We start from the raw sequence: 25,977 nt of genomic DNA on the forward strand, positions 1-25,977 counted from the left end.
TTCTACTTTCACATCCAGAAAGATGATACTCTTGCATGTTTTTGTTGCTGTCTGTCTTCATGTCATTTCCTAATAATGGGGTTTTATTGGCAAGATTTGTTCAAAGAGTAGTTGTCATTGCTCTCCTGAGGCTGAGAGAGAGGTGTACAGGGTCACGCAGTAAATCCGATGGGCAAATGCAGATTTGAACCAGGCCGTCATGATGCCCTTGGTTCAAAACTCAAACCAACTGGCTATATAGCTATTAGCTATGCATACTGCAGTTAACACAATCTGTTTCTTTCAAGAGAGAAGACACAAAATGTGCAAGAATACTTTATTTTTTTATTTATTTAGAAATAATAAAATAAGACATAATATTTATATATTTATTTATATAAAAATCTGTACAATCCATGATTTGTGCAGTACATTAGGAAGACTTAGATACAAAAGGCTGCAAACAGGAAAACAGTAAGGGAGAACGATTGTCAAATGCCTATCGGTTTGTTCACCTTACAAACAGCTGTAGGACAGAAAATCCATTTATGAGAAGAAGAGAAAAAGAGAGAACTCTTAGGTTGCCTGTGGGATGGCAACTACGCAGCACCCTCCTATCTTGAAAATGGTCAGCAGCAGCCAGGGTTTGTTTTTTTAAAGACATTACAGTACTTCTCAGTTTTACTTTGTAATCCCACACATGCGCACACACAAAAGGACACAAGAGAACCAAAAACAGCAGACCCAGAACCCTTTGTCTTTGCCAAAAGCATGTGTAATAAAATGAAGAGCAAACAAAAAAGGTGATTTGTGATTGCATTGTACATCTATGCAGTGATCATTTTGACTTGAGAACTCCTGACCACCAATGAAAAACAACAGAGCTGCACAGCCTACCTCGGATGTGCCCTGTGTAAGATAGTCCCATAGAAAAAATAATGGGCTTTCATTCAAGTATTTGTAGGGAAGAGGAAAACTACTGCTTGGGCCTTAGCTCGTACTTGTGGTTTGAGGACTTAGCATGCAATCCACATTCCAGTGAAGTCAGTGGGAAATTTCCTATCAGCATTAATTGGTTGGCGATTGCACCACCCAGCTGTACTGCTCAACATTTTGCACAATTGTCCTTATCAGCTACTTAAAAATATGCCATTTATGTAGCTTCCCAATTATCGTGGAATCCAGGCTTCCTGAGGCATGGTTTATTTGTTTGCTTTAAAATAATTATGAAAATAATTAAGGGCAGGTACCATTGATATTTAGACAGATGAAAAGTTCTTGCAAACAGTTTCCCCATGCAGAAGCAAACAGATGAATACAATGGTCCAAACCCAGCTCATCTCAACTGCTGATTGGTCTGATGAGTCTGCTTGAGATGGGACAAGCAATTGGATTTAGACCAAAGGGTTACTTGAAGAGGGGGAACATCTAAACCAGTGGTTCTCAACCTGTAAGTCCCAGGTGTTTTGGCCTTCAACTCCCAGAAATCTCAGCCAGTATACCAGCTGTTAGGATTTCTGGGAGTTGAAGGCCAAAACATCTGGGGACCTACAGGTTGAGAACCACTGATCTAAACCAACAAGAAGTTCAATAGCTTATCCACTTTCATCAAGCCTTTAGCAATCTGAAAGCAGGAATAAAAAATGCCATAGCAAGGGGAAAAAACAGTCAAATGAAACATCCATGCCTAAATAAATAACAACAAAAACTCATAGCATTAGAAATCCCATAAGGCTTGCGAATATTTGCTAAAAACCATGCTAACCAGTAGCATCACAGGTTCTAACTGATGCCATCTTGGCCTCTTCTTTCTTTTCAAATGGACTCATATTTACATTTTGGCTTTAAATATGAAAATACTTGATAAACTTTATAAAAAGTGTACATTTCTTTTTCTTTTCTTTTAAATATGAAAACACAAACCCCTGCATGTCAGAAAAGAAAGATCAACAATCAACTCTGTATCAGAAAAAGAAGAACAGGTTTTCAAAAGAAAAAAATCCCTTTCTGTGTGTGTCTATTTTTAAAACATATATTTTAACACTTACTCCACTCACCCTTACATCTAACGTCTCAAGTCCTGCAAGTGGGAGATTTGTGCATTTTGGAATAGCTTCCTCCCTTTTTTTGTCTTAACATGTCACTAAATACTCTTTGGTTTGCATTATCTTTCTTTACAGAAATATATCACAATAGCAGCACAAGTCAGGTTCAGTTGCTTCCATTGTTTCTCTGACCCAGAGGCTGACTGGGTTTCCATCCAAATTCAGCTTGCCCCATTTTTATCTGCCTACACAATTAGCTCCAGTATATGGTACATACATATCTGCCTTAAGAGAAACCCCAAATAACCCTGTTTACATTTGCAGTATCCAATTTTTGCAGTCCAGGACCATCACTTCTGCTTCAATCCCATTAACATTTTCTGGGAAATGCCACATTATTCCACTTGCCTCCTTCTCACAGAGCAAAACCTCCACAGATGTTATATAACGCAACACTAGATCCAGAACAAGCTATTTTTAATGGCATACAGTGGGATCCAATACTGTAAAAGAGTTTCAGATTTGAATCCTTGGTGATACCTTCAGTTCCTCCCTACTGGGAGATTTTGCATATGTATAACTTTTGGGTGCAGCTAAAATGGTACACTTGATCTTAGAGGCACAGGGAATCTTTAAAGCATTTTTGGCAGGAGATCCAAAAATACCATTACAGTCACGGTTCAACAGAAGGTCTCAATAGCTGTTCAAAAATTTTGGTGAAGACTTGGCGTCCACTAATCATCCCACCAAGTCTATTCAAGCCATTAAAAAGAAGAAAAGGGAACTCTTTTACAGCATTATTTCTTTCAACTAATGATTCCCTTAACAAACAATCTAGATAATAGTAGCACGCATCCACTTTTCTGCCACTCTGGTTCTGGCAAAGAGAAGGTGCCCCATTACTGAGATCTTTCCTTTGGATTTCTCCATGCCAGTTTCCTTTCTTTTGGAATTAGCATGTTGCTCCAATAACAGACATTTGTTACAGTCTAGTAGTGACCCTTTTTGGTAGAATTTGTAGTTTTGCTAGTGCTTAACAACCTTAAATAGATTGAACAGCAGATGGATCCTGACAATACCATTGGTTATCATTGCGGGTTCAGTCTCTCAAAATGCCTGTCCACTTTGTAATGGGGACCTATGTTACAGAAACTGCTTTGGAATGTAAACATGGCTTAGCATTAGACTTTCTGCCATTATTCTGCTGGTGTTTGCTCCCATATATAGGCGGAAAAGATATTTTAAATGTATTCTCAGTTTTACTCTCAAAATAAGGTGCATTAGAAAATACTCCACATGTAAAGGATCTTTGGGGAGGAAAAATAGTCTGAAAACAACCTATTTAAATTTTTTTAAAAACTTCACTGTGCAAAAGTGTGCATTTCTTTTCTCTTTGGTATTCACTTAGGTAGTTTTGAATTTTTTTTAAAAAAAATGTTTTAGATAAAAAAATAAATCTCATTCCATTCCCCCAACACATTTTTTAAAGGGAATTCTCCCCTGTAGGCAATTGCCTGGCCTTATGTTGCATAACACCCTTTATGTAACAGGATAGTACTGATAGAAATTGATTCTAGCCACCAAACTACTGGCCTCGATAAAACGTTTTGATTCCCCAGCATCACCAGTCCCTTTGACTGGTTGCCAGAGCATTGAAACTAGCAATTTCAACACTGTGGGTCTCCCTCCCACCACCACCTTTTTGTGATTGTTTAAAAGGATATACGAAAGAAACATGGAATACTACACTACGGCAAAAAATATATAATTTTGTTCATGTAATTAGCAGCATCTTTTTTTAAAAAAAAAAAGTAAGGCAGTCTCTTGCCTTTGTTATGCCATTAAAAACATTCTTGTTCCCAAGAGAGAAGCATTTTGGGAAAGAGAGAGAGAGAGAGAGAGAGAGAGAGAGAGAGAGAGAGAGAGAGAGAGAGAGAGAGAGATAAAGATGACAAACAATACAACTCAACCAAAGCTTGCCTGCAAGTTCAAGTTTTGTTAAAAAAATATATACATTAATTTATTCTACAACATATATGTGCCTTTTAGTCATGAGCAGACATAGTGCTTCTTGTTCCAAATTCACACATTTACTGTTTCTTCTCTGAAAACAGCACTTAGAAACCAGGCTGGATTGATTTCTCAGGACTGTGTGTCCATTTCTTCAACAGTACCATCGTCTGAAAAACTGTTTGTAGCCACTTCTCAAAACAGCATGCCTGTTAACTGAGAGAAAGATTTCAACCAACATAGAAATCACCTCCTTTAGTCATATTTCTGATTCTCGCCTCAAAGGCCTAGGCTCCAGGGGCACTCCTGCTTGGCTGTGATGGTCCATGTCTGGGTGGGTGTCTGTGCTGGTGCTCTCAGGCACTCCATTGTCACTGTCCTCCTCCTCTTTGCTCGTTAAAGCTACTTCATTCTCATAGCAAAATGAGTTTGAATTAGAAAGGATGTATTTCTTTTCTGCTAAGTCTCTGGCACTGCAGAGGGGCGTGTTCGGCACTTCGTATGTTTTGTGGAACCTAGAATAATCCACTTTGTAGTAGTTTTTCTCTTCAAATAGTACAGGCTCATAACGGTGGCCCCATAGGATTTCATTTGCTAGGTATGAGCTACGGCACTGAGTGGTCATGGCAGTGGCTTCCACCATGCCTTCTAATATTACTACAATTTCAAAGTCTGCATTGTCCATGTCTTGCTTACAGAAGTCATACAAAGGGCTCTCTTCATCTATTTCATGGACAATTGTAATGGGTGATACCAAAAATATGCGGTCTATCCCACTGTCAAACCCAACATTGATATCTATTTGATCTAGAGGGATGTATTCGCCTTCTGTAGTAATTCGGGATTTGAGGAGTTGGGCTCTCACATGTGCTTCTACCAAATGGCTTTTACGCAGGTTCCCAACCCGCCACATCAGGCACAACTTTCCGTCCCTCATTGCTATTACAGCATTATGGCTGAAGATTAGGGTTTCGTTTCGCTTTTTCGGTTTAGCCATCTTAGCCATGACAGCGCCAATGATGAAGGCATCAATGATGCAGCCAACTATCGACTGGAAAACCACCATGAAGACTGCAATGGGGCATTCGTCAGTGACACACCTAAAGCCATAACCAATTGTTGTTTGTGTTTCAATGGAAAAGAGGAAGGCCGCCGTGAAGCTGCGCACTTCAGAGACACAAGGTCGGTCCCCATTCTCTAGGTCTCCATGCAGTAAGGCAATCAACCAGAACACACAACCAAAAAACAGCCATGAGAGGATGAAAGCCAGGCAGAAGATAAGCAACATCCATCTCCAACGGATGTCAACACAAGTGGTAAAGATGTCTGCTAAGTAACGCTGGCCTTTTTCACCCACGTTAATGAATTGAACATTGCAGTGGCCATCTTTCTTGACAAACCGGCTTCTGCACTGTTGCCTGGTGTGTACTTTGCTCTTCCCATTCCCAAAGCCATTGGCAACTGCCATGGTTGCCAGCTTCATGCCGTCCTCTTCCGAGGAAACTATGCTGTAGCGGTTGGTTCGCACGCTGCCCATTGCTTCCGCTGTGGACTCTGGTGCTTCTGCTTTACAAAACAGTCTGAGTTTCTGCAGAACCCTTTGGAGAAACAGTTTTGAATGTTCTAGTGGAACACGTTCAGAGGAAAAAAGGGAGAACCTGGTGTCTCCGTCAGTCCTTGACTATGCCAAGGAGAGGGCCTTTCGATAGGTAGAGTTATCTCAGCAACCAATCATCTGCCACAAGGAGACATGGCCTGCAAAAAGAAGAAAAATATTGTGTGTCAGCAAATATTGTTACAAACACACCTCTACATTTCTGATTCCTCATCCCCAACATTTTAAAGTGTGGTTTCTAGTTTTATTTGAGCAGCCATGTTTTATTCATTCTAGGACTGCACAATTGACCCCGTGCAACTCAACTAGCTGGAGAGTTAAGGTCCTCGTCTCAACAGAAACTTGTAACCAATACCTATACAGTACATGTAAATAAAGCCAATATATAAGATGTTATCAAAGATAGGGCCAATGGGATCATACTAAAATTGGGATAATGTGAGAGAGGTTCTTGGTATGTCATCTGATCTGCATGCAAAACCTGAGTTTGGAAACAATACTTTTTGACAGTACAACTTCCAGGGTCTCCAAGTCAGTATGTCATGACCATGCTGTTTGGAGATTTCTAGAGTTGTTCTTTAAAAACTGGCCAATCTGTGAGTAAACCAAGAAAATAAAACAATGCTTTCCAAACTAACCAACACTCAAATTCACAGGCAGTATTTTGGCTTTCAGTTCTGTGACATGGTTCTTAAACATCTATCTAGGTACACATAGAGAACTTTCTTTAAAACAGAGATCGTTATTTACTCCTCTTCTTGATTTCATATGACTCCATGTTCCATTAGCCTCAGTTTGGAGAAAAGGAGCTGCCATCCAATGAGAGATGGAAGCCAGAAACCCCAGATACGCTTCAATACATAGTACTATCCTTCCATCTGTACCAACGGTTAATAGCTACATATTACATGAGCTGTCATGGCACAACTAATTTAAGATTCCTAGAACAGAAAATCCTTGAAGTGATTTGTACCAGTTTTTTATGTTCTTGTATCCAATTAAAGTGCCTTCTTTAGCTTGTTAAAAAAAGTATACCCTGGGGACTGCTGTTAAGAAGTGAGTTAACGCAACTACTCTGCTGATTGATGGTAAGCATTCAGTATAATGATGGTGGCTGAAAATATTTATTGCCAGTAAAATAAATATGAATATGAACTTCAACGAAATCTGTGTAAGGCCAAATTTTAAAGGATGGGGGAGAACTGAGTTCATTGAATACAGAGATAGTCAGTGTCACCCATTCTGTTAGAGTTTAGGAAACCTAATCCTCATGACTGCCATTTCCAGAATCCCCTAGAAAGCATGTTGACTCACCATGCCAGCTGGGAAAGCCTGGGAGCTTTTAGCCAAAACAAGTAACTTCTTAAACCCTGCCCTGCTTCTATGGCAATATTTGTACTGCATGTCAAACCCAAGAAATTCAAAGTACCAACCTATAGTGAGCAAATAAAATAATGGCCTTGATTTTTCTCTAATTCTAGACAAGTAGTGATGTGCAACCACTACATTCTTATCCAACCCAAAAAAACCCATCCATCAGTAGCTCATGCACATCATTGTCCAGATCCCCCTTGTCAGAGCAGGGCATATACTTTTGTTAATGTCAATGCCTATAAAGTGAATAAAAATATTAGCCACCCAAGACTGAATTCTGCTTGAGCATGGATACTTAAAAAAAAACCCACTGCTCTCATTTGTACAAGTATAGACAGGTTTATTAAAACTGTAGATTTGAAAGAAAACACAGTTTCTTTTAGCAAGATAAAATTCATTCTTTTTCATCTTCTCTCCATAACTATCAGGTGATTTAAAATGGCAGCAGACAACACAAGATGCTAACCTCATTTACTCTTTCTTGCCTCACTATTAAGACTCAGACATTTCCAGACTAATATAAAGCATTTAGTGCTTTATTCTTAAATTAAGGAGGAACACAGGTATTACATTGTATAAAGTCCAACCCAGGCTAAGATTTAAAAAATTAACCTTCACTGGCTCAAATTAAAAGCCACAGATCATCCAAAAGTAAAAAATTCCTGTTCAGCAAATATTTGATCTTATTATACTTAACCCTACAAGTCTAGTATAGCAACCAAAATAGAACTGGGTTTTCTTAGCACATAATCTCCAAAGCACCAGATGATGTTGTACAAAGTTTTGTGTAAATTTCTGGGTCACAGCTGCATAAAGTAACCTTATATGTTAGGTAATTTACCAGATAACAGAAAGCAGATCTTCTCAAATGTTTGGAAATTGAAAGTCTAGCCAGGATATATTAGAACTCTTTCCATGGGTGCTGAAAGCAGTTTCAGATGGGTAACATTCTCCTGAAATTAATCACCAGCATGCTTTTTATTTCATCATATCTTTTGGCAGCTTCCAACGATCAAATATTCTACAAAGATGGCCTTGCTCATCTGGCAAAAGATAACATTACAGGATAAAGTATTTTATATTGATCTGACATAGAGAAGGATAATTCTACTTGTTTCATTAAATCCCACTCCGTCCCCCAAACAATTCATGTTTTATCATGAATATAGAAAATTTGGCTGTTTGGAAGGTTTGAGGGGGATCTGTCCTTAGAGTCACCATAATTTGAAGCTAGCTTGATGAGATATAAATTCAGTAATTTGTTTAAAAAAACATTACATACAATTCTTTCCCATCTGCATTGATCGGGTTCAATAACCATACACCTTTCCAGCATAAATAGGTTCATGTTTCAATAGCTTGCCATCCTGATATTTAACATAAGTTGTATCCTGAAAAAGCGCTGGCTATTCTAATTCAGTGGTTAAATTTTTAGGTTGAAGCAGAGACTTAAAAGTCAAAACTCTCAATGCTTGGCAAAACAAATCTATTGGCTTTGGTTCCTTCCACATTCAATTAAAAACAAATGTCAACTGAAGTTCTCTATTTTGAATGTGCAAAAATTTTCAATTTAGTCAAATTCTTATCAAAGCTGAACTGAAAAAGGATTCAGTTTGAAATTTGTTTTCAAGGCAGTAGCTCAGTTTTCCATGAACTGGTTTCTAGTTCAGCCAGTATATAACCCTATAAATCAAAACTACTTTCAGTGTCAATTTGCATTATTTTGCTTTTGGCTTATACATAAGCTTAAAAGAGCTGCATAAAATGTGTCATATTCCTACTAATATAGTCTATCCCAATTAAAAAGTTAACCAAAGGACAGCTCTATTGGTTTTCAGATTGTTCCTTGCCAGGAACCACATTTTATAATCAATATCACGTTGCACCTTCATGTTCAAATTGTTTTTGTATGCCATGCTGTCTGGGGTTAATTTTCCTTGGATTTAAAAGAGGAAAACAGGCCAGTTATAAAATCTGAAAGGATGTCTATATGAGACTTTCCAAAACCACCTTGACCTCTGGGCTCTGGATCAAATTCCAAGCATCACTCAAACATAATACCAGCTTCCTATGAAATGCTTGCTCAATTTAGAAGCCTTGAAATAGCACTGAGTACCTATTATTGGCAGATTTCCATTACCAGTAATAGTAATTGTTCCATATGTTCTACATTTGCATGGTATTATTATCTAATAGAGTTTCACCACTTGCCTTTGGAAGAAAAACTTTCACAGATTGGTTAAATGAATTCTTTTTTTAAAAAAAAACAGTCTGGAGTACAGCTTTTTCCATTATTTATAGACTGTATCTAGAAGTTCGTGCAACAACGCTCTAGCCTACCCCCCCCCCCCCCCACACACACACACACAATAAGCCAGCCTTGGTTACAGGATAACTATATTCTCTATTTAAAATACACAAATTGCCCAGGTCTCCTTTAAGTAACTAGGATACAAGCAAAGGAGGTGGGGCAGCAGGTTAACATTCACAGCAAATCTCCAGGCAAAGGTGATAAATCCCCATAAGTAGATGCAGAAATCAATCCTACCAAGTGTATGACAGAATATGTTCTCAATATCAGGGCCTGGCAATATCTGGAAAAGATCCCTATCTCTCTTTTACATGCATGCATTTTCTGAGTGATGAATACACAAAAACAAGGCGACATCGTCACACAGTTAATGGTTCCGCTCCATACCTACAACACAGACATTGAATCTGGAGTGAGCCAGCCTCTTGTAAAAAAGAGCCTAAAGCAATAGCAGTAAACGGATCCTTTCTTAGTCTCTGGGGATTCTCAACTCTCCCTCCCTTTCTCTGCCATCTGTCTGTCATGCACTTGTGCCTGCACACACAGACCTTCCTGTAGTAATGTAGACGTCTCACCAGCCTCCCTCTATCCAAAACACCATGGCTACACACACACTCCAGGAGCCCTGCCAAATGCTTCCAGGGCCTGCCCATTTCACACAGAACAAGTTTATAAGTCCCAAGGGTCCGGCCAAAGTCTGCCTCTCTCTACACCATCCCTATGCTTCCAACCTGTTTTTACATCGACCCACCACCAGTCTTTCCCACACTCTATTCGGAGAGAAAACAGTGCTGTCGCCCACCTGCTACAACACTGTTATCACAGATGCTGAAACAAAGTTTAGGACCAGTTGTGGACAAAGTTACAAGTGCAGAGCCAGCTATATGTCTCCTGAAGATGTTCAGTGCATGATCTTTATCTCTGCTGCCTATTAAAGGAAAGTCAACATTTTCTTCCTATAAGCACACAGGTACGACTGTTTTTTTAAAAACCAACAGAACTGGTGGGCTTATGAACCTGGGCAAGGTCTGCCTCAATAAAAGCACTGGAGCACAAGCACACTGCATGGCTGAGAATTACTCTGACAATGGAGAAGGAGACAGGCAAGGTAAATGCATGCATGATGATGGGAGATCTGAGGTGTCAAAAGGACTGGGAGAAAGAGCAAAGGAAAGAGTCTGCTAATGAGCACACAGCAGCAATTCCCCAGTTGACACTGCACACTTCTGCCGAGACTGTTCAAGGCACAGGTTGCTAAGGTGAACCTAACTGCTACCTTCCTGTGCCTTGGGTAAACAGAATGGCTGGGAGCTAGAGCACAAATCAATGATCGGAGCGTGCCTTCCTCTTCCATTTGTTAGAAGCCTTCTCAATCTACCGTTACTGACGGGCTATTAATCTCAACTCCATTCCAATTTTTTTGTTGCCCTGCTAGGTTTTGTGAAGCTGCACGGCACAGAATCCCCTAGAATTTAACTTGGATACAATCCAAGTCCCCCCCCCCCCTCTTCCCAATATATAAATAAATAATCAGAATTATTTTTTACATCATTTCAGACAGGGCCAGTTAACACCTCTTAACAAAGGATTTCCCCAGGCAGGAAGCAGCCAGACTTTGAAGCTGCCAGTCTATTCAATGCTAATCAAGCTGGCCAATTGCAACATTTACACTTGCCTCCAACAGACAAGAGTTCTTCCTCCCACAGATATATAAACCTCACTTGCCTAGTTTCCAACAGATCTCATAACCTCTGAGGATGCCTGCCATAGATGTGGGTGAAACGTCAGGAGAGAATACTTCTGGAACATGGCCATACAGCCCAGAAAACACACAGCAACCCAATAATCAGAACTGATATAAAAAACAAACAACAACAAAAATCTGAAAGTGGAAATGTAAATTTGGGGAAGGTTTTTGATCCAATTGATTGCTGGAGATGATGACAGACAGGGTCTTCATGAAGAAGGGTCATTATCAGTGTGGAAAAGTAAACAGGGTGTCAAAAGATAAGAAGCAGAATACCAAACAACACACAAAGCTAGAAGATGGGTGGAAGAAACCTGGAGAAAGTAGAATATTGGAAGGATTAGGAGTGAGATAGAGGAAATATCCCGCTTATTTCTCCTCAGAATGGCTCAGCTGCAGGAGTTGCTCACATTCCAGCTCCAGCACAAACTATTTTCAGATGGCAAAGTCTCGGAGGGGCTGCAGCAGAGCCAGAAAGATTAGCTCTTGATTTGATTTGATTTTAAAAAAGAAGAAGGAAGGAGTGGGGGAGAGGAAACTCTGACGAATCAAACTGAAGTGATGCAATCTCAATTTCACCAATCTTTTGCATCTTGGAAAAGGGGTAAGAATAGGAACTCAAATGGATGCATATAAATCAAAAGGGGAGGAATCCACAAGTGGTTTGGAAAAAAAAAGAGCCATCAACCTGTTTGGGAACTCTTTGTGAAGACCTAAAGGTCAAGATGCTGTGACCTTTTTTTCCTGACTCATCTCGGAGTTGCAAACAGGAAAAAAAAGAAGGAAAAAACAAAATAGCAAAAATAATCCAGAGCCTTGACAGCATTCTTTCCTAACTTCCAATCCAGAACAGCAAAGGCAGTTTGAGGCAGTGAATGGCAAGAGCGCAAAAGAACATTCAAGGGCTCCAAAGATTCTGTGATTCCAGAGAGGGAGACTAGTGTCTATTCAAACCCAATCTAAATGTATGTATTTTAATTTGATTATATTCTGTGATGTTGACCAGGCTCGTCTCCATGTAAGCCGCTCAGAGTCCCCTTGGAGAGATGGAGACGGGGTACAAAAATAAACTAATATTTTATTATGACACAGCAAATAAGATAGATATGCTGGATTTCGTATCACAAAATCACAAGTCGAACACTTCCCAAGTGTCTAGAACTGTGTGATGTATTATTATTATTATTATTATTATTATTATTATTATTATAAGAAAAAAGGAAAAAAAGGAGGAAGCCAGCCTTTGAAGCTGCAAGGCCATTCAATGCTAATCAAGATGGGCAACTGCACCATTCACACTTGCTTCAAGCAGACAAGAGTTCCTTCTCCCACCCTGGACCTTCCACAGATATATAAACCCCACTTGACTAGTTTTCCAACAGACCTCACAACCTCTGAGGATGCCAGCCATAGATGTGGGCGAAACCTCAGGAGAGAATGCTTCTGGAGCATGGCCCAGAAAACACCCCAGTGATTCCAGCCATGAAAGCCTTCGACAACACGAAGAAAAAGAAGATCGGATGTCTCCCTGATTTCCAGCAAGATTTCAGAAAAAACAACAACACAACACCAGGCATCTAAATACTCCAAATGATCCTGTATGGTTCAGAAAGGCTACTTGTTTTCTTGTTTGGTGATGTTTTAAGAAAGTTTGAAGGCTGAAAAAAGGAGGAGGAAAAAAAAACACTCCTTACCTGTCAATGGATTGTTTTGAAAAGCTAGGCAATGGACATTGTGAGGAGAAGAGGGTAAGTAAGATCCAGGGGGGAAGCCAAGCTGCCGGCTCCTGCCACTGCTGCTGCTGCTGCTGCTCCCTTGGCGAATGGAAGCCCTGAAAAAGCGCCTGCCTGGCTTTTGAGGGCGACCCATGTGATTTATGATTCCGCTCTCTCTTTTTTCATACCGGCTCGCCTGGCCCCGCCTCCGGGGGCCTCTCCGGGCCAATGGGAGCCGGGGGGTTGGCCCGGGAAGGCCTGGGGCTCCCGTCTCCCGGCCTCGGACCCGGCGCTCAGTCTGCGCGGAGGAAGCCTGGCAGGGAGCTGCGGGCAGGAAGCGGGGCTGGGGGCGGCAGGGACACGCAGCTCCACGCCGGCGCCGCTCTGGGCCCCCTCCTCCTCCTCCTCCATCGCTCCATCCCAAAGCGGGTCGCCGTGAGCCTTGCTCGATTCTCTCTCTCTCTAAACACGTTCTGTCAGGGACTCGTCTCTGGCTCTGCAAACCGTGAGCTAAAGGGGCTGATCGGGGAGGCGCGGGGGTTTCTCTCCTGGCAGAAGGAAGGAAAGGGCTTGGACTGGAATGGACGGCCCTTGCGGGAGCCCAGGCTTCGGTGCTTCTGGAGGTGGCAGGGAGGAGGAGGAAGAGGAGGTCTGGGCAAGCGGGACGAGCCTGGTAAAAGAATACTATATCCACCGCAGTTCAAGGGGGATGTGGGCAAGCTGGAATGTGTCCAGAGGAGGGCGGCTAAAACGATCAAGGGTCTGATCAAGGATCATAAGCCCTATGAGGAGCGGCTTAAGGAGCTGGACATATCTAGCCTGCAAAAGAGAAGGCTGAGAGGAGACATGTATCAAGATGAGAGGGGAAGTCATAGGGAGAAGGGAGTAAGCTTGTTTTCTGCTGCCCTGTAGTGGCTTCAGACTACAGGAAAGAAAGGAGATTCCACCTGAACTTCCTAACTGCAAGAGCTGTTCAGCAGTGGAACTCTCTGCCACAAGGGGGATGGTTAGGGGTTTTAGTAAAGGTAAAGGTCCCCTGATGTCAAGTCCAGTTGTGACCGACTCTGGGGGTTGGTGCTCATCTCCATTTCTAAGACGAAGAGCTGGCGTTGTCTATAGACACCTCCAAGGTCATGTGGCCAGCATGACTGCATGGAGCACTGTTACCTTCCAGCTGGAGTGGTACCTATTGATCTGCTCACATTTGCATGTTTTCGAACTGCTAGGTTGGCAGGAGCTGGGGCTAACAGCGGACGCTCATTCCTCTCCCAGGATTTGAACCTGGCACCTTTTGGTCCGCAAGTTCAGCAGCTTAGTGCTTTAACACACTGTGCCACCAGGGGCCCCCGGGGTTTTAGGTTTCAGGTTTTTTTTAAAAAAAAACTGGTTTACTCCTGAATTTTAACTGATTAACCAAATCCCCATGAGTGTCCACTGAAGTTTAGCTGTCTTGAGTGTCCACTGACGTTTATTGATGGAGCTTGATTTGTAAATTATTTTGCGTTATGGAACTACTCTTCATTATTTGCTATAAAAAAAAAAGTTTCAACCCCCCCCCCCCCTCCTCATTTTTTCCTTCCTTGGAGGCTTTTAAACGGAAGCCATCTGTCGGGGATGCTTTGAATGTGATTTTCCTGCTTCTTGGCAGGTGGTTGGTCTGGATGACACACGAGGTCTCTATCAACTCTATGATTCTATGAAAAGAAGGGAGATTGCTGGAGTGTTGCGTAATTTCCGGGCTGTCTGACCATGTTCTAGCATCTGAGATCTTCTGATGATGCCAGTCACAGATGCTGGTAAAACGTCAGGAGAAAATGCTTCCAGAACACCATCATGCAACCCAGGAACCACACAACACCTCAGCCGTGAAAGCCTTTGACAATACACAGAAGGAAGATCCCTTCTTCAGAGTTTTTTGTAAATCAGCTTGGTTGGTGCGTAAAGATAATAATAGGGGAAAACCTTGTCCACCTACAACTTCTGTGCTTCCATAGCATTGAGCCTAGGCAGTTAAAGTGTCCAACCAGATTAATTCTCCGGTGGTGATGCACCCCCACATGGGGATGGTGGGGGGGGAGTCATTTCTTTTCCTGACAGGGATGTTTATAAGTGCATCCACACCAGGCACGGGCAAACTTTGGCTGGCTGTTTGGAATTGTGGGAGTTGAAGTCCAGAATATCAAAGTTTACCCATGCCTGATCTACACTGCAAAATGAATGCAGTGTGACTCTACTTTTTACTGCCAGGTCTCAGTGCTGTGTAGTCATAGGGGTTGTTGTTTTGTAAGATTTTTTTTTTTGCCTTCTCTATCAAAGAGTGCAGGTGTCCCACCAAATTATAACCTTCAGGATTCCATAGCATTGAGCCATGGCAGTTAAAGTGAGATCAACCTTCCTTCATTCTACTGTGTAGTTGTGCCTTAAACTGAAATTCCTCTGTTGCAGCTTTTTTTTTTAATGGAGCCCCTGGTGGTTTAGTGGGATAAACTGCTGAAGCTGCTAAACTTGCTGACTGAAAGGTCAGTGGTTCAAATCTGGGGCGAGCTCTTGCTGTTAGCCCCAGCTTCTGCCAACCTAGTAGTTTGAAAACATACAAATGTGAGTAGATCAATAGGTACTGTTCTGGTGAGATGGTAACGGCACTCCATGCAGTCATACCAGCTACATGACCTTGGAGGTGTCTATGGACAACACCAGCTCTTCAGCTTAGACATGGAAATGAGCACCAGCCCCCAGAGTTTGACACAACTAGACTTAATGTCTGGGGAAAACCTTTATGTTAGCCTTTTTTAGTCATAAAAGGGAGAGAGGAGACCATGATAGGGAGCAGAGTGATGTTTCTGCCTATTGCAGAGGCTTATCTTCAATGTCTTTTTCTCTTTCTGCGGGCCCCAGATATGGCCAGCAGTCTGCTCTTTGGCCACCCCAGAGCACAGAACCTCTTTTCAGGAAAATTGTGACTGCCTTAGGTAAGTTGTGGGAGAGAGAAGGGAAATGGGGTAAACAGATAAAGGATGTAAGTGAGAAGGAGTGAAGGGATGGAACGAGAGAGTATAAAGAAAGGCTGGTGCAAAAGAGCATTTGGGAGCAAGATGAGCTAAGTTGCTTGTTGAGGTTTGGGGGTATGGAAGAAACAGGTTTGAAGGATTGTCTTGTGGGGCATGGATAGAGACAATGGACGGGATGAAGAAAATTGAAAGTTAGAGACTGAAGTGAAAATCTGTAATGTAGGCAGAGGAAGAGTGACTTTGTAGAGCAGTTGCATTGTGGAGGAGTAAAAAACTGAGGAGCTGGTTACAGAAATGAAAGCTGTTAATATCAGTGTAAGTATCAGGATGCCATATCATGGGAAGAATGTAAATGCTGGATCATTGTTGAATTCTGCAGATTTGCCAGTTTTATCATTTAGATCCCCAAAAGCACTGTGTCCCTTCAGGGAGAGAGGGTGGGTTATAAATAAAGTTTTATTATTATTATTATTATATTATATTATATTGAAATAATCAGACCAGGTTCTAAAGAACTTTTTTTTTTTATTTCAGGGCCCCTGGTTTTTCTCCTGTGAAGTGATGTCAGACACCAGCAAATAAATCATGCTTTGACCAGAAATGTTGTAATAAAGTGCTGTGAAAGATGTGAATCCTGTTCTTGGCAAGAAAAACACAAAGAAAGATTTCCACAGGAAAACTAGTATTTTCTTATGTTTATTGTCGTAAAAAGGATGGAGTTATGTAGTGTGTGTGTTTTAAGTTGCCTGTCAAGTTAGGACAGCTACATAAATTAAATAAGAACCAGGTGGTTTGAATCCTGGAGTCTGCTTCTGGAAACCAGGATTCAAATTTTCATTCAGCCAAGGAAACTCACTGGGTGACATTGGGTTCAAATTCGGTGGGCGGGATGAGTTCCCATCTGTCAGCTCCAGCTTCCCATACAGGGACATGAGAGAAGCCTCCCACAGGATGGTAAAACATCTGGGTGTCCCCTGGGCAATGTCCTTGCAGACAGCCAATTCTCTCACACGAGAAGCAAGTTGCAGTTTCTCAAGTCGCTCCTGACACACAAAAACATTGGGCAGGACACAGTCTCTCAGCCTCAGAGAGGGCAAAGGCAACCTTCCTCTGAATAAATCTTGCAAATAATAACTCTTGGTGGGTTAATTTTCTGTCTCCATAAGTCAGAAATGCCTTGAACACACAGAATAAAAATGAAAGCATGCCATATAACCCAGAATATCAAGGCAGAAAAATCCCCCAATATCTGCTTTGAACGGGGTTATCTGAGTCCACACTACCATATATCCTAGTTCAAAGCAGATCATGTGGGATTTTATTCAGCTGTGTGGAAGGGGCCTAAGAGGTGGTTTTGCCAGTTTGAAATAAGGCCTCCAGCCCCTGGCATTCATTGGCAGTCTCCCATCTAAGTGCTCATATATGACATTTTAACAGAGCTTTTTCCCAGGACAAGTGAATGAAGGGAGTATTCACCCCCCCCCCCCTTTACTAGGAAATGTATCAACATTGTATTTGGAAATTTACCAAATGCTTTTGTCTACAATATAATCCAGTATGCTTATAGCTGGTTACTGTTACATTAACATTTTTCTTCTGCTGTCCTAATCAGATATACACAATTGTGACATTTTTAATACTTTGCAACATTTTAAAGGACTTATTTATTACATGGATGAAGATGGATGAAGCATGCCTTAAAAATAAAGGAATAGAAGGGGGAGGTAAAAAACATTTAACACAATAAGAAATGATGATACACTTTCTGTGGAAGCTATTTGTGAATCTGGCATTGCTGTGTCCAAAATGAAAAATGTTTTCTGGGCTTGTGCGCAATAAAGATTTATTTGGCAAATATGGTGTGATATCATCTGCAAAGGACCCTTCAACATGGATCCTTTATCTTGAAGGGAGAGGGGAGAATCAGCTTCGTGGTGGCTGAATGATACATGGATTTGGGTTAACACAGTTCAAAAACATCACCAAAAGTTGTTTCCCTGCATTTTGGGTGACTAAATAGTTCTGTCACTTCCTATTCAGGACTTGGCTGTGGCTGCTTACAGGGCCATCCCACTTTCCCTGGGCTCAGGCAGCCTAGGGATAGGGGACAGCACTTACCTTGTCCCATTGTTTTTGAGTGGTATCCACCAGACACAAAGATGGCATTTCATCACTTGGCACCTAGAGTGATGTTATCTGGAATGATAAGGTGATCAGAGAAGGAAAGAATGAAAGGAGGGGGTGATTCTTTCGGTCCCCTGTTCTCCTTGCATTGCTTTGCCAATCTGGGTATCATTGCTACAGGTGCCAAGCACTGTTCAGTGTCATTTTCATGCCCAGCTGGCAGTGCATAGCACAGAACAATGTGCACAAGATAAGGATGATGGTCCAGTAGGAATGAACAAGGTCTGCACTGCTTCACCATCTAGCCACCAGGCTGGCTCAGAAAGGTGCAGTGCCTGAACCAAGTCCATGGCTAGCTATGTGGATTAAAATGATGCTGATGCAGAGTATCCCACTCCAGTTCAGTATCACCATAAATGCAGTCTTAGTAATGAATCCAGAATTAATTAAACCCACTAGATAAGTTTTTACAAATCTACCTAACTTTACCTCTGAGTAAGGTAAAGGAGATCCCCCATCTGAACGAATTCTGTAAAAAAAAACCCCGTGGTCGATTTTCCTTATAATCTGAAGTGATGTGAAGACACAGAACAACAATATGAGTGAATACAGAGCAGTCACAGAACCATAACTCTAGGTTACAAATGCATAAGTACAATACAGAATGCCAGTCCGAATTTGCACAATTTCATAACCATTGGCTGCACACAGCTAATGGATGTTCTAAACTTTTCTAGTCTCAAATTATGGGCACAAAAAAGTATCCTGGTCCAGAGTATTATGTTCCGTATGTGAGAGAGAGTGGTTTTCGAGCACAGGAGAGGTTGCAGATTTGAGAGATGCTTGATAGCTACTAGCACAGACTTGAATTGAGGAGGCTTCCAAGAATATGTTCATAACAACTGGCCAAAATACAATGTGCAGTTATTCTATCTCTTCCCTCCTTAATATAAATACTTTTCTGTTGTAAGACAAAAATGGAAAATGATGTGGGAAAACAGGAGGGCTGTTAATGGGTTATTTGGATCCCCCTACCTGGTGAAATGTTATGAATGATGAACCAGGATTGTGCAATTTAGAAATTAAAAAATTCTCTGGAACCACCTTTGGGCTACATGCATATTTTCTGACTCACTGCTGTAACTTCTTTTGTAGTAAAATAAACATGAGGAAAACATGATATAACAATGGACAGTATGTTGTCCATGAAATCAAAATGCAAGGAGGAATATATTTCATATATAGTGACAACATGTGGAGTCTATAATCAGATCGGCATGATTTTTGAACAGGGGGCATATCAAACCGTTGTGCTCCAAATGCAAAAGGGTTAGAATCTCTGAGGATGTAGGGAGATGAATGTTTGGCAGAATCGGTTATCTCTACGGAGGTAAGTATTCAAAGCTGAAGCAAATTAGATGTACTAGATTTAAATGCACTAGACTATGAATGTATACTTTAACTCCCTTGCCTGCAGATTTGATATCCATGCTTTTACGTACCACTTCTGCACAAAAAAAAAAGCCCAGAAATATTTGTGGGCTTCTCTAGATTCTCCAGTGCTATTCTATGATCTGACTTAGGTATAATCAAAATACAGCGTTCTCTATTATCCATGGTTTCAGGTATCCATAGGAATTAGAAGGTGATCGTGGAATCTACCCCTACAGAAGCAGGGGTCATACAATATATCTGACTTTGACACGGGACAATCAGAGCTTTAGAGGATATTTTAATTCTGTAAATAATTTTGTTAGTTTGCGGTGATTTTTTGGGCTGTATGGCCATATTCCAGTAGCATTCTCTCCGGACATTTCACCTGCATCTGTGACTGGCATCTTGAACATGCTAGCCACAGTTGCAAGCATAATGTCAGGAGAGAATGCTACTGGAACATGGCCATACAGCCCGAAAAACTCACAGCAACCTAGTGATTCCTGCCATGAAAGCCTTCGACACCACAATAATTTTGTTTTATAGGGCCTTCAAAACCCACAGTTCACAATATGATTGCTTTGCTTTCCTTTGGCACATGATGAGGGAGCCCAGATCTGTAGATATGCTTGCTCTCAGTCATGGGAAATTGGCAATGCTGATGGTGATGTAGCATGACACAATGCAGGTGCAAGGTCCTCTGTGAAGGTGTTCCTTTGACAGCAGAGATGATGTTGGGAAAGATAAATATCAGAAAGGTGCAAAATCCCAGAATATAGTACACAGATGTTATTTTTCAATCCAGTGCCCTCCCCAAAAGCAGGAGGGACTGAGCTCCCTCAAAATGATCTGTAAAAAAAGTGCCTCGAAGATTTGTATATACTTGAGACTTTTTAGGCTCAGCTGTTATTATTTAACCCCTCTAGAAATAAGAGTCTGACCTAAGCTTGGCTAGCCTAAGCTACCTAGAGCACACGTAGAGAGCTTCTAAGTACACATTATATTTTGCAAGAGTCTACATGTTTCAGAATGTTTGCTGGGAAAAACATTAATTTGCACATGTCCTGTAAGTACCTGCTAGTAGGCAAAGTTAATAACCTATGCCAATGTTTGCCCTCTTCACCTTAAAAACAATTCAGGAGGCTCTGCCTGATGCCTACTGATTTATTAACTTGTATTCCATTTAATAGAACATGCAGCACTGCTTCCGGATGTCTTCCTTTATGTACATTGTATGATTTTCCCAAAGTGGCTTCTGGGACACAAGGCAGAAATAGAGCAAGGGTAGGGGCTGAATTTGAATGTGTGGTTAATCATGTTCTAACAATACAGAAGTCACGTTGTATCTCTTCCAATGCCCTTGTAGTTACATACCTACATCTCCTGCATGGTTACAAGGAGGAGATGGGATATTTCTATCTCCATTTTAAATTAATCATACTTTAGTGTTTTGTCCAAAGGAGCCCCTGATGGTGCAGTGGATTAAACTGTGGAGCTGCGGAACTTGCTGACCGAAAAGTTGGTGGTTCAAATTCGGGAAGCGGGATGAGCTCCCGTTGTTAGCCCCAGCTTCTGTCAACCTAGGAGTTCAAAAATATGTAACTGTGAGTAGATCCTCTGGTGGGAAGGTAACAGCACTCCATGCAGTCATGTCGACAACATGAACTTAGAAGTGTCAACGGACAATGCCGGCTCTTTGGCTTAGAAATGAAGATCAGCACCAATCCCCAAAGTCAGACACGACTAGACTTAATGTCAGGGGAAAAAACCTTCATCTTTACCTTAGTATGTTGTCCAAACACTACATTGCAGTTAAAACAAGCCAGCTAAATTGTGAATTGTAAATAGGTTTTTAAAAAGGAGGAATATGAGAAACCTGCTGTAGTGCAAAGACAGAGGAAACTTCTATGAAGTGTTGAGAGGAAAAAGAACTTAAGAGAGAACTAGCCAAAACACATTTATTATATAAGAAAAAAAAACTTTTCCACTGTTAATGTAGCCCTATTGATAGGGCCCTCAGAATGCATTGTATATTGCATAGCCATGCTTGCCTGTCAACCTATGTTTTTATCCACTTGAGTATTATACATATACATATCTATCTGTTGCTCTCTGGCAAAATTAAGAATTACTGACATAACACAGCCCTTCAAAACATGGAGTTTCGAATGTTTAAGTAAGTGCAATTGTGATTGTAGAGCAAATGCTGAATAGCCTTCCTTCCTTTTCCTTTACCCTGCCTGGTCTCCAACATCAGATAAAGAAAACAATGATACAGTGGTCTGCCAAAGGCTCTCAAGGAGCAAAAGTGAACTTGGTGTTTGCTGATTTCACTTTCTGGCTATGGTGTGTTCAGCTTGAACCACCAGACATCTCAGGGTCACTTTATTGAAAAGAAGATTGGAAAATCAAGTTTTGTGATACAAGATGTAGGGAAGGATGGCTTATTAAGTGAAAATTTTAATTGTTGACGTACCATTGATTGGTACATTCATTCTGAACAAACACAATAGCCACAATAACATATGGAGAGCAGGTACGATGTGAAGATCTGGTTATGATTGAGAATGTATGAAGAATTCTAGAAGATTTTCCTCCTTTTAAAAAATAATGTTAAAATGAAACTATGGCCTAATTTCTGTTGTTATTCCTGACTAGAATTGCCAGGAATCAATGGGACTTATCTCCATGTTGACTTTTCAACAATTGATAGTGTATTCTCTAGTTACCAACAGGATGTCAGCCTATGTTGACTGCCAAAAATTATTTCAATTAAGCAATTAATCAAACTAATTACAGTTTAAACAATCAATTATTGCTTTGATAAAGGCCATATATATTGAATGTCTCACTACTACTCCTTTCTAAATGCTTGTGCCATATACATAAAAAAGGTATGTATTGCAATGTTGCACACTTCCTGCCTTGTAGTTTTGAAATGTAACTTAAAAGACTGTTTTCTGAAGATGAAAGAAGCATGAGTTTCAACATTCAAAAATGATTGTCTAGTTAATTTCCATAAAGATGAAGCCATGACTGTGTCTTGTGTAATTTGCCTTTACAGCAGGAGTAGCAGACTATTGCAAAACCTAGTCCCATATTTCCACAAAAAAATAGGATACAGCTTGGGGGCAGACACAAATAACCAAGCAAAATTTATAAACCATTTTGTTCTACTGATTTCAGTGAAAATAAGTATGAAAAATCAAGTATCTTGAACTCCTGTTGAAGATCTGGTTATAGATAAATAGATGATTGCAAAAACTATCTTTTAACAACCTAAAAATTCTTAAACATTTTAAATCAGAATTGCATCAATATATTTTTTATTGTACCAGTCCAAGGCCATGACAAAAAAGTACAGGTGCAGGGTGCACAGAATAGTGCCCTCAAAGCAAACAGGAAGCAAAAAATAACAAACAGGTGATCTTCATGCTAACACAAAGAGCAAAAAATAGTGTGAATTATCTATAGTTACTGGTGGAAGGTCAAATTAGCCCCTGGAGTCTCCATAGCAGTTGATGGCAATTTTATCTAACTCTCTTTCTAATCTTTTTTGCAGACAAAGAGTCACTTTATGAGGATGGTGCAATATCGCTGCCTTGCAGCATTTTAATTTTTGTATACTTTTTATCATGTTTTAATTGTTTTGTTTTATAGTATACTTGTTGCTGGCCCTCGTGGCAGAATGTAAGCTGCTCTGAGTCCCCTCGGGGAGAAGGGCAGGGTATAAATGCATGTAATAAATAAATAAATTTATATGTTACACAATCATTTGAGTCACTTAGCAAAAACTGAACCATTTCTACAAGACAGTTGCCATTGTCATTTATCAGCAGGGGTTTCAAATATCTTTCTCTCAGGTCACTATACATATAGTTTAGCATATAGTGTGCAATGTCTTCCACATGACACTGGCGATACAAAGACTGTTTTCCAATGGCACATTGTGTTAATGGCCGTCTAACACTGTGGTGTGCATTACCTGGAATTGCAGTTCAGTGAAGGCAATTCTTAAGAATGATGGCTTAAGTTTAGCTAGATATCTGGCTCTAAAATGTTTGGATTCCAACAAGGGGAACCATGGGGATAATTTTTTGTTCCTGATTTATTGTAGATACACCCTTGAATCAGTCCAAAATAGCCAGTCTCATAATTACCTCTTAGCCATGTCAAAGGCAGAATTCAACTCAGATAGGTTGTAGCTGTGTAAGAGAATTTCTAAACTTATTTTCTAGTGTAGATGGTTACTTATTTCCAAGTAACACAATGCTGGAAGATGGTTACCCGGTAGAGTGGCAAAAATATCTTAATTGGGCACAATCTACTTTTGTCTTGACTTATGGCCCTACAGATTTGGTATGCGGAAGTGCTATGGGAGTTCCAGTTGGGAGAGAATAAAGTTTTTGGATGAACTTGTTATGTAATATTTCCAAGGTTTTACAAGTGTTATCATCTAGGCCCCAGAATTTTGCACCATATAGCATCTGTACCAACACTTTGCTACTGAAAATTTTTTGAGCAGGTTCAATTAGCTGACTGCCCTGAGTATGGAAAATTTTCACCAGTGTTCCTATTGTTTTCTCTGCTTTCAACTTTACTGCTTCCCTGTGGCATTTTCAGGAAAGAGATTCACTAAAAACCATTCCCAGCTATTTGAATAGATGGGTTTGTTTTATGGCATGTTGGTCAAGAGACCATTTATACCTAGGGCAGCATCTGTCAAAAACTATAACCTTGGTCGTGGAATAATTTATTGACAGATATTTCTCTTGGCAGTAGGTACTGGAAGCCTTCAGAAGATTTTTAAGACCCAACTGAGAGAGGGAGATGAGCACTAGATCATCTGCATACATTGGGATTAACATCTTTTTGTTCCTGATTACTGATGAAGGAGAAACGATTTTAGCTAAACAAGGCATTAAATCATTCATATAGATGTTAAAAAGAGTGGGGGCTAGTAATCTTGTTTTAATCCCCATGTAGTTGGAAAAGCTTCAGTCAGAGAATCCTTTCTGCCAACTCTAACTCTCATTTCCGTGTTAGTGTATAGTCCCTGTATCAATCTTAATAGTCTGCGATCAATATCAGAATTCCATAGCTTTCCCTGTAATCTCTTTCTGCTAATGGAATCAAAGGCAGCAGAAAGATCAATGAAAGCAGCAAAAAAAAAAAAAACCACCATGGTATATTTCTTTATGATATGATTTAGTGTAAAGCATTGATCTATGGTGTTATATCCACTTCTGAACCTGTCTGTTCTTCATGTAGAAATTATTTTTCTTGTAGCCAGTCTGTCAGTTTAAGAAGTAGGTATTGAGCATATGAAGTGACGTTGAACAAGCTAATTGGATGATAATTTTGAGGGTAATTCCTACCACCTTTCTTGTAGATGGGACATACAATGCTCATTTTCCACTCATGTGGCATTTGTCCAGTGCTGTTTATCCTGGTAAATAGCCTAGCAAGAAAGGGGCTCCGCCATTCAGCATTTTTTGAATAGTTTTGAAGGATGCTTTCTTAGATTTCAAAGATGCAATTAATGGCTTTACCTCATTGCCAGAAACTAGTTCTCACTCAGGGAAAACAGAGAAGTCTTTGTCCAGCCCTGCCACTTCCAAGGTGTCTGACTGACTGCAAAAGATACTGGAAAAGTATTTAATCCAAGTTGAGGTAGTGACTGAGACTTCCAATGTACGTCTTGTTCCTTGTATTCCTCTGGTAACAAGTTCCCAGAATTTGTCTTCCTTCTGTTCTGTTACTGCCTGGTCCAGTTCCTGCCACTTAGATTTTATGTGCTCATCTTTCTTATCTTTGAGTAGACTTTTATATTTTGCCCTGCATTTAGTTACATTTTTCATGTTTTCCTAGATAGTCATTCTCTTCCATCCTGTTGATGAAGGCAGAATCTCAACTTTTCTTATTGACTCAAATCTTAGAATCATAGAATCATAGAATCATAGAATAGTAGAGTTGGAAGAGACCTCATGGGCCATCTAGTCCAGCGCCCCACTAAGAAGCAGGAAATCTCATTCAAAGCACCCCCGACAGATGGCCATCCAGGCTCTGCTTAAAAGTCTCCAAAGAAGGAGCCCCCACCACAGCCTGGGGGAGAGAGTTCCACTGCCAAACAGCCCTCACAGTGAGGAAGTTCTTCCTGATGTTCAGGCGGAATCTCCTTTCCTGTAGTTTGAAGCCATTGTTCCGTGTCCTAGTCTGCAGGGCAGCAGAAAACAAGCTTGCTCCCTCCTCCCTATGACTTCCCCTCACATATTTATACATGGCTATCATCTGTCCTCTCAGCCTTCTCTTTTGCAGGCTAAACATGCCTAGCTCTTTAAGCCACTCCTCTTTATCTGTGCCACACAATTACTACAACTAGGAAAACATTCTTTCCTTCTGGAGAGGTATCAAATTTTAATGGCACAAAACATGTTTCATATGCATAAGCTCCTGGCACCTAGAGAAGAAACTGGAATAATGAGGTGAAACAATGATGGAGATCAATAGCAATGTAACTCACCATTGGATCTAGAGATTCCTAGAAAGTATGCACATTTCTGTAGGCATTTGTAAATAATTCTGCAGGTTACTATGGTCAACATATGACAAAAG

General features: G+C 40.7%; 1 protein-coding gene and 1 long non-coding RNA gene across 4 annotated transcripts; one reads left to right on the top strand and one right to left on the bottom strand.

Moving 5' to 3' along the window:
- Nucleotides 1-302: 302 nt before the first annotated feature.
- Nucleotides 303-12,961, bottom strand: kcnj2 (potassium inwardly rectifying channel subfamily J member 2). 2 transcript variants are annotated; one of them, XR_010003003.1, is made up of 3 exons: nucleotides 12,776-12,961; nucleotides 1,556-5,789; nucleotides 303-1,427 (listed from the first exon to the last, which is right to left on the bottom strand). XR_010003003.1 is itself a non-coding variant. In XM_003224670.3 (2 exons), exon 2 carries the CDS (start codon nucleotides 5,569-5,571, stop codon nucleotides 4,294-4,296), a length of 1,278 nt encoding a protein of 425 aa, XP_003224718.1. In that variant the 5' UTR covers nucleotides 5,572-5,789; nucleotides 12,776-12,961; the 3' UTR covers nucleotides 303-4,293. The 2 variants fall into 2 exon arrangements, 1 of the variants encoding a protein (XP_003224718.1); XM_003224670.3 differs by having other exon boundaries at nucleotides 303-5,789.
- Nucleotides 12,962-13,009: 48 nt separating this feature from the next.
- On the top strand, nucleotides 13,010-19,032 carry LOC103279832 (uncharacterized). 2 transcript variants are annotated; one of them, XR_507001.3, is made up of 3 exons: nucleotides 13,028-13,469; nucleotides 15,692-15,765; nucleotides 16,339-19,032. It is a non-coding gene; the product is annotated as an uncharacterized LOC103279832 (long non-coding RNA). The 2 variants fall into 2 exon arrangements; XR_010003004.1 differs by lacking the exon at nucleotides 15,692-15,765 and having other exon boundaries at nucleotides 13,010-13,469; nucleotides 16,339-17,659.
- The last annotated feature ends 6,945 nt before the right edge of the window (nucleotides 19,033-25,977 follow it).

Source organism: Anolis carolinensis, chromosome 2 (genome assembly GCF_035594765.1).
Source record: "Anolis carolinensis isolate JA03-04 chromosome 2, rAnoCar3.1.pri, whole genome shotgun sequence".
In the NCBI taxonomy this organism is placed as follows: domain Eukaryota; kingdom Metazoa; phylum Chordata; class Lepidosauria; order Squamata; family Dactyloidae; genus Anolis; species Anolis carolinensis.

Coding starts and splice junctions, on each gene's coding strand:
- kcnj2 (XM_003224670.3), bottom strand. CDS start 5,571: ATGGGCAGCGTGCGAACCAACCGCTACAGCATAGTTTCCTCGGAAGAG.